This window comes from Aotus nancymaae, unplaced genomic scaffold, assembly GCF_030222135.1.
Source record: "Aotus nancymaae isolate 86718 unplaced genomic scaffold, 86718_ANA_hifiasm-v0.15.2.pri h1tg000041l, whole genome shotgun sequence".
NCBI classification, from domain to species: domain Eukaryota; kingdom Metazoa; phylum Chordata; class Mammalia; order Primates; family Aotidae; genus Aotus; species Aotus nancymaae.
Genome location: NW_026988455.1, coordinates 18,668,470 through 18,681,827, shown reverse-complemented (window position 1 = coordinate 18,681,827; position 13,358 = coordinate 18,668,470). Strand labels below are relative to the sequence as shown.

General features: G+C 42.9%; 1 protein-coding gene across 8 annotated transcripts in view; it reads left to right on the top strand.

Moving 5' to 3' along the window:
- CDC14B (cell division cycle 14B) overlaps positions 1 to 13,358 on the top strand; it is a 108,573-nt gene that overhangs the window by 80,555 nt on the left and 14,660 nt on the right. For 4 of the 8 annotated variants that reach the window (XR_002479613.2, XM_021677114.2, XM_021677119.2 and 1 more), the window contains exons 10-13: positions 4,965 to 5,103; positions 5,278 to 5,437; positions 6,106 to 6,203; positions 12,889 to 13,032. Coding sequence is in view for 7 of the 8 variants with exons in the window: in XM_021677114.2 (XP_021532789.1) it covers positions 4,965 to 5,103; positions 5,278 to 5,437; positions 6,106 to 6,203; positions 12,889 to 13,003 (512 nt within the window). In the remaining variant the exon portion in view is untranslated. The remainder of the gene's footprint in view (positions 1 to 4,964; positions 5,104 to 5,277; positions 5,438 to 6,105; positions 6,204 to 12,888; positions 13,033 to 13,358) is intronic. The other 4 variants (XM_021677116.2, XM_021677113.2, XM_064361545.1 and 1 more) reach the window with 1 other exon arrangement.

Below are 13,358 nucleotides of genomic sequence, written 5' to 3'. Positions count from 1 at the left end.
AAACAAGGCAGCTGCTTTGGAAAGTGGTGTGTCAGTTCCTGAAAAACTTAAAATTACATGATTCAGCAGTTCTACCTCTGGTTATATGCCCAGAAAGAATTGACAGCAGGGATATAACAGATAGTTTTACAACCATGTTTATAGTAGCATTATTCTTTTCTCTTTTTCTTTTCTTTTCTTTTTTTTTTTTTTTGGAGATGACATTTCACTCTTATTGCTCAGGCTGGAGTGCAGTGATGCAATCTCAGCTCACAGCAACCTTCACCTCCTGGGTTCAAATGATTCTCCTGCCTCAGCCTCCAGAGTAGGTGGGATGACAGCATGTGTTACCACGCCCAGCTAATTTTTGTATTTTTAGTAGAGATGTGGTTTCACCATGTTGGCCAGGCTGGTCTTGAACTCTTGACCTCAAGTAGTCCACCAGCCTTGGCCTCCCAAACTGCCAGTATTATAGGTATGAGCCACCATGCCTGGCCAGCAGCATTATTCTTAGCCAAAATGTGGAAGCAATCCAGATGTCCATCAGAGGAAGGCTAAAGAAATGGCTAACAGAATATTATGCATCCTTAAAAATGAAGAAAATTCTGACACATATGCTGCAACGTGGGTGAACCTTAAAGATATGCCAGCTTAGGTCTGCTAGTCAGAAAAGGGCAGGTATTGTATGATTCCACTTGTATGAGATACTTGGAGTAAGAGAAAGTAAAATGGTGCTTGCCAGGGCCTGAGAGGAGGTGGGGATTGGTATTGTTTAACGGGTCCAGAGTTTCCGTTTTGCAAGATGAAATATGTTCTGAAGATGGATGGTGGTAATATTTATACAACAGTGTGAATGCACTTAATGCTACTGAACTGTGCATATAAAAAGTGGTTAAAGTGATCTTCAGAAACTGACACTAACAAATCTAAGTTTCAGAATTAACTGATACAGAATTTAAAATAACTGTCTTAAACATGTTCAGTGAGCTAAAAGAGAATTCAGACAACTAAATGAAATCAGGAAAATGATACATGAAGAAAAATGATAAATTTTATGTTATATATATTTTACTCCAATTTTTAAAAATAACTGAAACAATCCAACATTGATTATTTCATGTTTTAATTATAAAAAGCAGTTGATCTGGATGTGGTGGCTCACACCTGTAATCCCAGCACTTTGGAAGATGGAGGCAGGTGGATCACGAGGTCAGGAGATTGAAATCATCCCAGCTAACACAATGAAACCCCGTCTCTACTAAAAATACAACAAATTAGCCAGGCATGGTGGCACACACCTGTAGTCCTAGCTACTGGGGAGGCTGAGGCAGGAAAATCACTTGAACCCATGTGGCGGAGGTTGCAGTGAGTCGAGATCCCGCCACCACAGTCCAGCCTTGGCTACAGAGTAGACTTCATCTCAAAAAAAAAAAAAAGAAAGCAGTTGGAGTTATTCTTTACTAGGGTCCTTTTGCACCCCAACCCCACCACACACCCAACATTTGGCAATGTGTGAAGACCTTTTTTGGGGGTTGAGTACTACTGGCATCTGGTGGGTAGCGATCAGGGATGCTGCTAAACATCCTACAGTGCACAGGACAGCCCCCCACTATAAAGAATTGTCCAGCCTCAAATGTCATTTCTGCCGAAGCTGAGATACCCTGAAATAGAATGATGACCAACTAAAAGCCTAGAGAGGACTTTATGTAATTGCATCTTTGTTTAGGGAAGAAAAATGATGACAGTATGAAAATTGGGTTGTACAGTGAAATTGAGATTCATTAAAAGGTATATTAATCTTCTGGGGCCTTTCACCAACTGGATGACTTAAACAACAGAAAGAAGTTCATTCTCTCACAGTTCTGGAGGCTGGAAGTCCAAGGTCAAAGCACCGGCAGGGTTGTTTTCTGGGGAGGCCTCTCTCCTTGGCTTGCAGATGGCTGCCGACTCTGAGTCCTCTCATGGTTTGTCCTCTGTGTACACTTAGTCCTGCAGTCTCTTTCTTTTCTTAGAAGTACCCCAGTCCTGTTGGATTAGGGCCTCACTCTGTGACCTTACTTATTTCTGTAAAGGCCTAATCTCCAAATACAGTTGTTTTGGGAGTTAGACAACATATGGATTTGGGGTTGGGGAGGACACAATTCAGTTCATTATATTCTGCCCTATGGTCCCCAACAAATTTATGTCTCTTCACTTCAAAAATACATTCATTGTATCTCAACAGCTCTGAAAGTCTCAGCTCATTCCAGCATGAACTCCAAGTTCAGAGTCTCATCTAAATAGCATCAACTCAAGTATAGGGGAGATTTGAGGTGTGATCCATCCTGAGACAATTCCTCCCAGCTGTGATGGTGTGGGCATAGGATAGACATTCCCATTCCAAAAGGGAGAAACCAGAAGAAAGAAGTTACAGCTTCTAAGCAAGTCCAAAACCTGGCCAGGCAAATACCATTACCTCTTAAGGCTAAAGAATCATCCTCTTTGGCTCCTCGCTCTTCCCTCCTGTCCCTCTAGGGTGGCGGCTTTGCCCTTGAGGGCTGTGACCAGAGGCAACTGGGTTCACCGTAGCTAAGAAAAGAGGCCCTACCCTGCAAAATCAAGGAGTAGACATGCTTGCCCTGAGCTTATATACTCTGTCTTGGTGATAGTGACAGCACTGACGGTCTCCGAATTGCCCTTGGGGTCATCCTTTCTTTTCTTGAAGGACTAAGAATGTTTACACCCAGGTAGCTCTGCTGTCAGAAGTCCAAAAGTCTTACTTTATTTTATTCCATGTCCATCCCCTTTAGTCCAAGCTGCCAGTGTCTCTGCTGGAATAATCCTGTCTCTCTTGCCGGGCTTCTGCTGAGATAGCAATTTTTCTCTCTGTAACATGCTTTCTCATTTTTGGCAATATGGATAGCCTGAGAATTTTCTGACTCTAGTTCCTGATTCCCTGTTACTTAACAATTTTTTCTTTAACTCATCTTTCTCTTTTTGCATTTTACTGTAACCAATAAGGAGAAAACAGATTGTATCTTCAACACTTCCCTTACAAATCTCCTCTGCTAAATATCCAAGGTTGTCACTCAAAAAACTACTTCTCCATTTCTATGTAGTTGTTACAGTGACACCCACCTCATGATCCAAATCTGTATTATTTAGGGTTTTCCAGAAAAACAAAACCAGTAGCATGCTTTTTTATATGTAGGATATTTATTTATTTTTTATTTTTATTTTTATTTATTTATTTATTTTGAGACGGAGTTTCACTCTTGTTACCCAGGCTGGAGTGCAATGGCACGATCTCGGCTCACTGCAACCTCCGCCTCCCGGGTTCAGGCAATTCTCCTGCCTCAGCCTCCTGAGTAGCTGGGATTACAGGCACGCGCCACTGTGCCCAGCTGATTTTTTATATTTTTAGTAGAGACGGGGTTTCACCATGTTGACCAGGATGGTCTCTCGATCTCTTGACCTCGTGATCCACCCGCCTCGGCCTCTCAAAGTGCTGGGATTACAGGCGTGAGCCACTGCACCCGGCCCTTATGTAGGATATTTATTAAAAGGAATTGGTTCATGCAAGTATGGATTCTGGTGAGTTTAAAATATGCAGTGTGGGCCAGCAGCCTGGATACATGGGAGAGCTCATGGTGCAGATGAAAGCCAGAGGCAGTGTCTTGCTCAGGAAAGTCGGTACTTTTGTTCTGCCCAGGTTTTTTGCTGATTGGATGAGGGCCAGCACATTATGGAGGGCACTGTGCTTGCTGAAATCTCACCAACTTAAATGTTAGTCTCCAAAGATTCATTCCAGATTGACACATAAAATTAACCATCACTAGAGGTAATGATAATAGTCTAGATAAAACAGGCCAGCATCAACAGAGTTTTTAAAAAATCTGAGTGAAAATGGATATAACAGACTAGAAAATATAATTGGATGTGGGAATAAGTGCAAAATTGCAAGACTTTGGTTTTGCAAAGATGGTGGTACCAGTTTTTCTGCCCAGGGCAGAAGACACTGCCTTTACTGAGATCATTGCTTAAAAAGGGATTCTCCACCTTGGCAACACGTGGAATCATCTGGAGGATTTTAGGAATCTCTGTGTCCAAGCTGTGCTGCACACCAGTTAAATCTAAATTCTGGGCGTAAGGCCGGGCCGGGTGGCTCTAGCCTATAATCTCAGCATTTTGGGAGGTCAAGGAAGGTGGGTCACCTGAGGTCAGGAATTCGAGACCAGCCTGGCCAACATGATGAAACCCCATCTCTACTAAAAATACAAATATTAACCAGGTATGGTGGCACATGCCTGTAATCCCATCTACTCGGGAAGATGAGGTAGGAGAATTGCTTGAGCCCAGGAAGTGGAGGTTGCAGTGACCTGAGATAGCATCATTGCACCCCAGTCTGCTGGGTGACAGCAAGACTAAGTCTCAAAATAAATAAATAATTACTTAATTAAATGAAATTAATTAATTAATTCTGGTCGTGAGAGCAGGTATCAGTATTTAAAAACCATTCTAGGTGATTCCAGGGTGTAAGCAGCCTTGAGAACCACTGTTGAGAAGCAGAGTCATGGGAAGCCTTTTAAAAAAATTCCACCCAACATAGAATACACAGTATTCCACCATGGAACACTGTGCAGCCATACAAAAATATGAAGTCAGGTCCTTTGCAGAGACATGGATGAATCATTCTCAGCAAACTAACACAGGAACAGAAAACCAAACACCACATGTTCTTACTCATAAGTGGGAGGTGAACATTGAGAATACTTGGACAGGGAGGGGAACATCACACACTGGGGCCTGTTGGGGGTATAGATGACAGGTTGATGGGTGCAGCAAACTACCGTGGCACATGTATACCTATGTAACAAACCTGCACATTCTGCATATGTATCTCAGAACTTAAAGTATAATAATAAAAGAAAAAAATTCTACATGCCTGACAAAGTCCTGGAGTACTTGAGCCCGAGTTTCATTTCTGTGCTGCTTTTTCTTCCTAGCTGGCCTTGGTCGCACAGGCACTCTCATAGCCTGCTACATCATGAAGCATTACAGGATGACAGCAGCCGAGACCATTGCGTGGGTCAGGATCTGCAGACCTGGCTCGGTGATTGGGCCTCAGCAGCAGTTTTTGGTGATGTAAGTAGTAGCGTCTGTAGTTCCAAGGGAACTCGTGGGGCTGGAAGCTCTATTGCCACCATGTCCAGCGAGTGGAATTTCCCTTAGTCTCCAGTAACAACAGCTTGTCTAGTAGGAAGAAATTGTTCATGTGTCTTTCTGGAAAGCTCTATTGATGTTATTTAAATGCTCTAGGAAGCAAACAAGCCTCTGGCTGGAAGGGGACTATTTTCGTCAGAAGTTAAGGGTGCAGGAGAATGGACAGCACGGAGCAGCCTTCTCCAAACTTCTCTCTGGTGTTGATGACATTTCCATAAATGGGGTCAAGAATCAAGACCAGCAAGAACCTGAACCGGTAATCAAGCCATTTCTGTTGCAGTGTTGTTACTGCTTTAACTGCTGTTGAGACCCTGTCAGGGCATGGAGAAAACTGGAAGTAAAATAATAAAGCAGCTCTTGGGGGATGATTGTCAGTTTTTTATATTTATGACCCTCTCCAGGCACTTTTTACCCAAAATAGTGGAAACAAGGTTGTATATTCATAAAACTATGTTTTATTCACTCGGCAGGTGCATAAAAGGTTGTGAAGTGAGCTCTTTTAGCCGGATCTACCCCTGCCCCCATCCCTTTTTGCCATTTCACGACTGCTCATTTAGGAAAGCAGTCATTCTCAAATGGAGAGCTTTTAACAAATCAAGGTCTTAGTGGGTAGCAGTACTACATTAAGTGGTAGTAAGTAGACTGTGAAATGTTAAAAAGAATGTTTTCAGACTTGAAAGCCCATTATCCCTCTTCACTGTTGATGTGTTTTATAACGAGAATGCTGCTGGGTTGTCTCCGAAAGTCAGCTTGGGCTCTCTTAAAATGTGACCTGTACCTGGATTGTGAAAGGGGAAAAATATTTTCGAGTTTGCAGAAACTTGGACTGTCTGTCTGTGTTTATGTGGCTAAACTGCTGCGGTGCTTTACTGCATTAATAAGTGCAAGTTAAATCATTAGCTCAGTGTTTTTTTACTTACACAGTACAGTGATGATGACGAAATCAATGGAGTGACACAAGGTGATAGACTTCGGGCCCTGAAAAGCAGAAGACAATCAAAAACAAACGCTATTCCTCTCACGTGAGTCTGAATTCCTTTGTTGTGGGTGACGTTTTTTCATATGTGTGTGGGGTCCTTGGTGAGGGCTTTTCCTGTACATTTTTCTCCATAGTTGCAAGCCCATGATGCTGCTTTGAAATGCTTGCCTATGTTATTTAAAACCTAGGGGTGCTGGTCTTGGAAGCTCTCAGCTGTCCCTTGTTTACCTTCGTCCTCTTGAGCCTTTATAGGAGGGAAGGCGACATTAGGGATGCTTTTTCTCCATGAATAATCAGCATGGGGCATCCTCAAGAGTGTGACAGCAGATGTAAAGCTCAGGATGCCTGACTTGTCCATAGTTACTAAAGTGGTGGAGTGCTTTACATTCACCATGTTGCAGATCATTTGTTCTGATCAGCATGACATGATGGCTTAATGACATTATGTTGTTTTGGGTGACAATGAGCTGGTCTAAACTATACTTTGGGTTTTTCGTTTGTTTCTTTGGGGAATTATTTTCTAATGATGGAGGAAGATTTAGCCTGAGAATAGGAAATGTTGTAGTTACTGAGTGTGTGTATGTCCATGTATACATTCTTGTGAATGTGTGTTAGTTGAGATTCAACCTGTTGGAGTATCCAAGATTGTTAGAAAAATATGCAGAAGCAAACTACATGACCATGGCATTATTTGTAGGCTGTTCTTTAGCAGATGCTCCCACTTGCTGCCATTGGGTTTCTTCCTTCTAGTTGCTTCCTTTTTCATTGTAGGGTACCAGATTTCCAACTTTCTTTTTGGTGAGTAGGGAGTGTGATGGGCATAGATCATTTATTCAGTAAACCTCTTATAATATGCCAAGGAAGTATGATATAATAGATCATTTGTACTGGCAGAGAACAGGTTTTCTTTTTAATTAAAAGTAATTCGTCACTAGTGTCTTGTCATAACAATTCTGAAGTAGAATTACATGTAAGGCATGTGTTATTATGGGTTGTTCCCCTGGGAGGTCTTCTTAAAAGACCCAGTGCAAGGAATTGAGTTTTGCAATATGCAACGTTATGTGAATGAATATAGGGCATCAATTTTGATTATAGGCATTTATTAAGCATTTCTTTTGCAGCATAGTAGTGCTTTAGTCAAGTAACTAGACTGCTTTAAAAATGGTACCTTTTGGCTGAGGGCAGTGGCTCACACCTATAATCCCAGCACTTTAGGAGGCCAAGGCAGGTGGATCGCCTGATGTCAGAAGTTCAAAACCAGCCTGGCCAACATAATGAAACCCCATTTCTACAAAAATACAAAAATTGGCCAGGCATGATGACGGGTGCCTGTAATCTCAGCTACTTGGGAGGCTGAGGCAGGAGGATTGCTTGAACCTGGGAGGTGGAGGTTGCAGCGAGCCGAGATCGTGCCATTGCACTCCAGCCTGGCGTCAGAGTGAGACTGTGTCTCAAAGAAGAAAAAATATGTTGCCTTTTGTGTAATTTACTTAATTCCAAATGCCATTTTCTTTTTAATTTCCTTAAAATTCTTTATCTAAGGCCTTAATGGTCCTTTTTATTTGAAAGTATTGGCCGGGCACGGTGGCTCACGCCTGTAATCCCAGCACTTTGGGAGGCCAAGGCGGGTGGATCACGAGGTCAAGAAATCGAGACCATCCTGGTCAACATGGTGAAACCCCGTCTCTACTAAAAATACAAAAAATGAGCTGGGCATGGTGGCGCGTGCCTGTAATCCCAGCTACTCAGGAGGCTGAGGCGGGAAGAATTGCCCTGAACCCAGGAGGCGGAGGTTGCTGTGAGCCTAGATCGCGCCATTGCACTCCAGCCTGGGTAACAAGAGCGAAACTCCGTCTCAAAAAAAAAAAAAAAAAAGAAAAAGTATTTTCGTGGCTCCAGGTAATCATCCGGGTACTAATTCTGGACATGGCAGAGGAAGCAGGCAGTGCCCCCAAGCAGTGCTTCTGAGACCTCAGTGTGCATGAAGCACCTGAGTGCTTGTTGAAATACAGGTTATGATTAGTGTGGTGGTAGCAGGGCCCAAGAGTCCACATTTCTACCAGAGGCTGCTGGTCCAGGGACCACACATTGAACTGTAAGCCCTAGGAAACTGATGCTTTTGTGTCTGATTTTAGCTGTGTCCTGGTGTTTTTGTTTTGTTTTTCAGAGTAAGCATCATGAGTTCATTTTTTAATATTTTATCACTTGCTGTTCAAAAGTAAAGTTGAGAGTCAGGGGATACAAATCCTACTTAGTCAAAAGTTCTTGTTAAATAGAAAATTTCCTTTAGTCACCCTCTGAATCTGCTACCCTCATTAACATGAGTTCAAGTCTAGCTGGGTGTGGTGGCATGCGCCTGTAGACCAGGCTATGCGGGAGGCTGAGGTAGGAGGATCACTTGAGCCTAGGAGTCTGAGGCTGCAGTGAGACATGATCACTGCATCTAGCCTGGGTGACAGAGTGAGACCCTGTCAAAATAAATAAGTAAAATCAAGTACAATGGTAAAAGATAAAAAAACAAAGAGGTAGCTCAGGATTCCTTTTGGTAATATTATCCTAAAAATAATATATACAAATAGCCCCACATAACACAAATAAGAAACTTTTAGGCCATGCTTTTAAAGAAGAAAGCAGAATGCTAGTTTTTCTAAGCTCTGAGTTATGTGTATAGACCCCAGGGGATTTTTGATGAGTCTCAGCAAATCTCCTTACTCCTCCTTTACAACATTTTACTTATTCCATCCTCTGCTTTTTCAAACCCTCTCTGCTATTATTTGCAGCTTTTTGGCCCTAGAAAATGTCAGTCGAAGGTTTTCTTTCTTTCCCTCTTGTGTCTTTGTTGTTATTTTAGAAATAGAAGTCCCTGAGGCACTGTGTTCAACAATGGCTTGGGTTGAAAATTACCAAATCAATTTCTTCCTCCCAATTTTGACTCATTGATTTCTGTGAGCAGGTTATTTTAATATTGATATTTAGTCTTATGAAAATACAGTACATGCAAGAAGGAAAGTTAGTGAGAAATATACAAGTACTAGTGATTCTTAGGAGAAACTTATGATACATAAGATGTTATTCCAATGATTGATTCCTCTCTCTTTTTTTTTTTGAAACAGAGTCTTGCTCTGTTGAACAGGCTGGAGTGCAATGGGGTAATCTCAGTTCACTGCAGCCTCTGCCTCCCGAGTTCAAACAGTTCTCCTGCCTCAGCTCCCAAGTAGCTGGGATTTCAAGTGTGCTCCACCACACCCAGCTAATTTTTGTATTTTTAGTAGCAACAAGGTTTCACCATGTTGGCCAGGCTGGTCTTGAACTCCTGACCTCAAGTGATACGCCCACCTCAGCTCCCAAAGTGCTAGGATTACAGGAATAAGCCACCAGTGCCCGGCCGGTTTCTGTTTTATAAATGGTCAGTTTTGGGGGAGAGTTTATGTTTTTAGCAATTGTAAAATGGCCATTTACTCAGTCTGTCTCATCCTGACTACAATGATGACAGCAAGCCATGTGGCACCATGACATTGAGCTGATCTTCAAGTCTTGATGACAAGTATATTGTCTGTGCTAAAATGGATTTGGTAGATCTCACAACTTGAGCCCTGAGGCCTGTGATTCTGCATACTGATGATTTTGGCAGGTTTGGAGATGGGTATATGTGTTAGCAATGGAAAATAATTCTTAAGCCATGAGATTTACTAGATGAACAAGGAACCATCTATAAAGCTGACACCTGAACATTTAGGCCATTCTGCCTTCAATCGGGAACTGAAAGTGAAGGCTGGGATGAATAGAGTTCTATAGTGCTCCCAGGCCATTTATTCCATTCTGTTTAAATATTCACACTTGTGATCTTAATATATATTAGTAGGCTTATTTTTTGTGGGAAGATTAAATAAGATGATGTAGGTAACTTGTGGGTTGAGGTTAGGTTGTATCTCAAGTTCACCCTTTAGTCTAATCTGTTTCCACAAAATAAGATGTCTGGCATGTAATTCTTTTTCCCCCAAGATGGAGTCTTGCCCTTTTATTCAGGCTGGAATGCAGTGGTGCGACCTCAGCTCACTGCAACTCCACCTCCCGGATTCAAGCAATTCTGCTTTAATCTCCTGAGTAGCTAGGACTGCAGGCGCACACCACCATGCCTGGCTAATTTTTGTATTTTTAGTAGAGATGGGGTTTCACCATGTTGGCCAGACTGGTCTCGAACTCCTGACCTCATGATCTACCCACTTCAGCCTCCCAAAGTGCTGGGATTACGAGTGTGAACCACCATGCCCAGCCTGACATGTAATTTTTAATGATGAGAGTAATAAGGTCAACAATTAAAATGACATAATAAGCCAAATCAGTCATGTCCAGATTGGTCAGCAGTACTCCACATGCAGCCGATGCTCAGTAGAGCCTTTAGTATTTGGTCACAGATGTATCCAGGTGACCATTTGGAAGTGCAGTCATTGGAAGGAGCTGCTGCCCTTCCAAATGGGAGGAGGTTTCCTTCCTCGCTCCTAGAACCCAGACTAGTGGATTAAGAAACACCAAGCTGAGGCTGGGCACAGTGGCTCATGCCTGTAATCCCAGCACTTTAGGAGGTCAGGGCAGGAGGATCACCCAGGAGTTCGAGACCAGCCTGGGCAACATAGTGAGATCCTGTTTCTGCAAAAAAAAACTAACTGGACACCATGTGGGATGAACAGATGGTCTCAGCTGCTACTTGGGAGGCTGATGTGGGAGGATTGCTTCAGCCTAGGAGTTGGAGTTGGAGGTTACAGTGAATTATAACACCGCTGCACTCCAGCTTAGGCAACAGAGCAAGACCCCTGTCTCTTAAAAATAGAGACCAGGCACGGTGGCACGCACCTGTAATCCCAGCACTTTGAGAGGCTGAGGCGGGCGGATCACCTGAGGTCAGGAGTTTGAGACCAGCCTAACCAACATGGAGAAATCCTGTCTCTACTGAAAATACAAAATTAGCCGGGCATGGTGGTGCAAGCCTGTAATCCCAGCTACTCGGGAGGCTGAGGCAGGAGAATCACTTGAACCCGGAAGGCAGAGGTTGCAGTGAGCCGAGATCACACCATTGCACTCCAGCCTGGACAACAAGAGCAAAACTTGGTCTCAAAAATAAATAAATAGGCCGGGCGCGGTGGCTCAAGCCTGTAATCCCAGCACTTTGGGAGGCCGAGGCGGGTGGATCACGAGGTCGAGAGATCGAGACCATCCTGGTCAACATTGTGAAACCCCGTCTCTATTAATACAAAAAAATTAGCTGGGCACGGTGGCGCGTGCCTGTAATCCCAGCTACTCAGGAGGCTGAGGCAGGAGAATTGCCTGAACCCAGGAGGCGGAGGTTGCGGTGAGCCGAGATCGCGCCATTGCACTCCAGCCTGGGTAACAAGAGCGAGACTCCGTCTCAAAAATAAATAAATAAATAAATAAATAAATAAATAAATAAAAAATAAAAAAGAGGCCTAGTGTGGTGGCTGATGCTTGTAATCCTAGCATTTTGGGATGCCGAGGTGGGCGGACCACCTGAGGTCAGGAGTTCGAGAACAGCCTGGCCAACATGGTGAAACCCCGTTTCTACTAAAAATACAAAACTTAGCCAAGTGTGGTGGTGCGTGCCTGTAATCCCAGGTACTTGGGAGGCTGAGGTGGGATAATTGTTTGAACCTGGGAGGCGGAGGTTGCAGTGATCCAAAATCATGCCATTGCACTCTAGGCTAGGTGACAGAGCAATACTCCATGTCAAAAAATAATAATAATAAAATAGTCGGGTGCGGTGGCTCACACTTGTAATCCCAGCACTTTGGGAGGCTAGCTGGGCGGAGGTCAAGAGATTGAGACCATCTTGGCCAGCATGGTGAAACCCCATCTCTACTAAGAATAGAAAAATTAGCTGGGCATGGTGGCATGTGCCTGTAGTCCCAGCTATTTAGGAGGCTGAGACAGGAGAATCGCTTGAACCCAGGAGGTGGAGGTTGCAGTGAGACAAGATCATGCTACAGCACTACAGCCTGGTGATAGAGTGAGACTCCACCTCAAAAAATAAATAAATAAATAAATAAATAAATAATAAATAAAGAAACACCAAGCTAACAGCCAGCTAGTATGAGGAAAATAAGCATGGAAAACAACTAAGAAAAATATATAGTCTGCATACCTAAGTGAAATTTTGCTCATTTGTGTTGCCCTGGGTTAGATGTGAACCATGTTATAGAAATGTGCCATTCCCCTAGCTTCCTGGATGATTCAGGATTTAGAGACTCCATTGAAATGAGATCAGTTCTACTGTGTTACATTCATGTTTAGTTGTGCCTCTTATGATCTTGTTAATTAGTCTGGGGTTTTCTGTTTTTGGTTATCTGGGTTTACCTCCTTTGCCCCTTGTGGTTTGGTTTGGTTTTCTGTGTGTGCACATCTTGTGCTTTTTGAATAACTTCAGTCATTTATCTATGACTGATTTCAGTATCACGAAGTTAAATTAACATGGAGTAGTTATCTAAGTAGTGACTGAGTCCCAAAGTATCAAATCTGTTTAAAGACAGCATTTTTTTCTCCAACGTAAAATGGCAAAACTCCACCCTTGTTGACCGCCCCTTTGTATCCCTATTGCTGTTCTGGGCTTTTAGGGTGTCTAAAATTCACATATGGTTTGATTGATTGATTGATGACTGCGTTATTTATTTTGGCTTCCCAATTTGAACATCTCTTCTTTCCCCTTCACCCCTTTCCAGATGCCCCCTAGCTGTGCTGACCTCTGCACTGTGTAGTGTTGTCATCTGGTGGATTGTTTGTGACTACATTCTTCCCATCCTGCTATTCTGTCTCGATGGTTTCAGAACACAGTAGCCATCAGGATCCCTTGACAGATAGCTGCTGTAAGTGTCCCGTTCCATTTCTCTGCCGTCACTTACTTCTGGTGTCTAGTGTGATCCCACAATGCATGTTTTTCTCCTTGTCAGCTCCTAGCTTTGTTGGTTTGCCTATTTTCAAAGGTTCTTTTTCTGAATCTTTTCAATTAATGGGATGGTGGTGGGGAGGGAAGGTGGGCTTCACTGTTCCACTCATAGAAAGGATATTAAAAATAACATACCTTGTTTTAAAGTTGTGCTTATCCTAAACAGATATTTCAAAATACCAGTTGATAAAGATACAAAAACAGTTTTTCTTCCCTATCAAAAGGATTTAGTTAGCTTGGGATAAT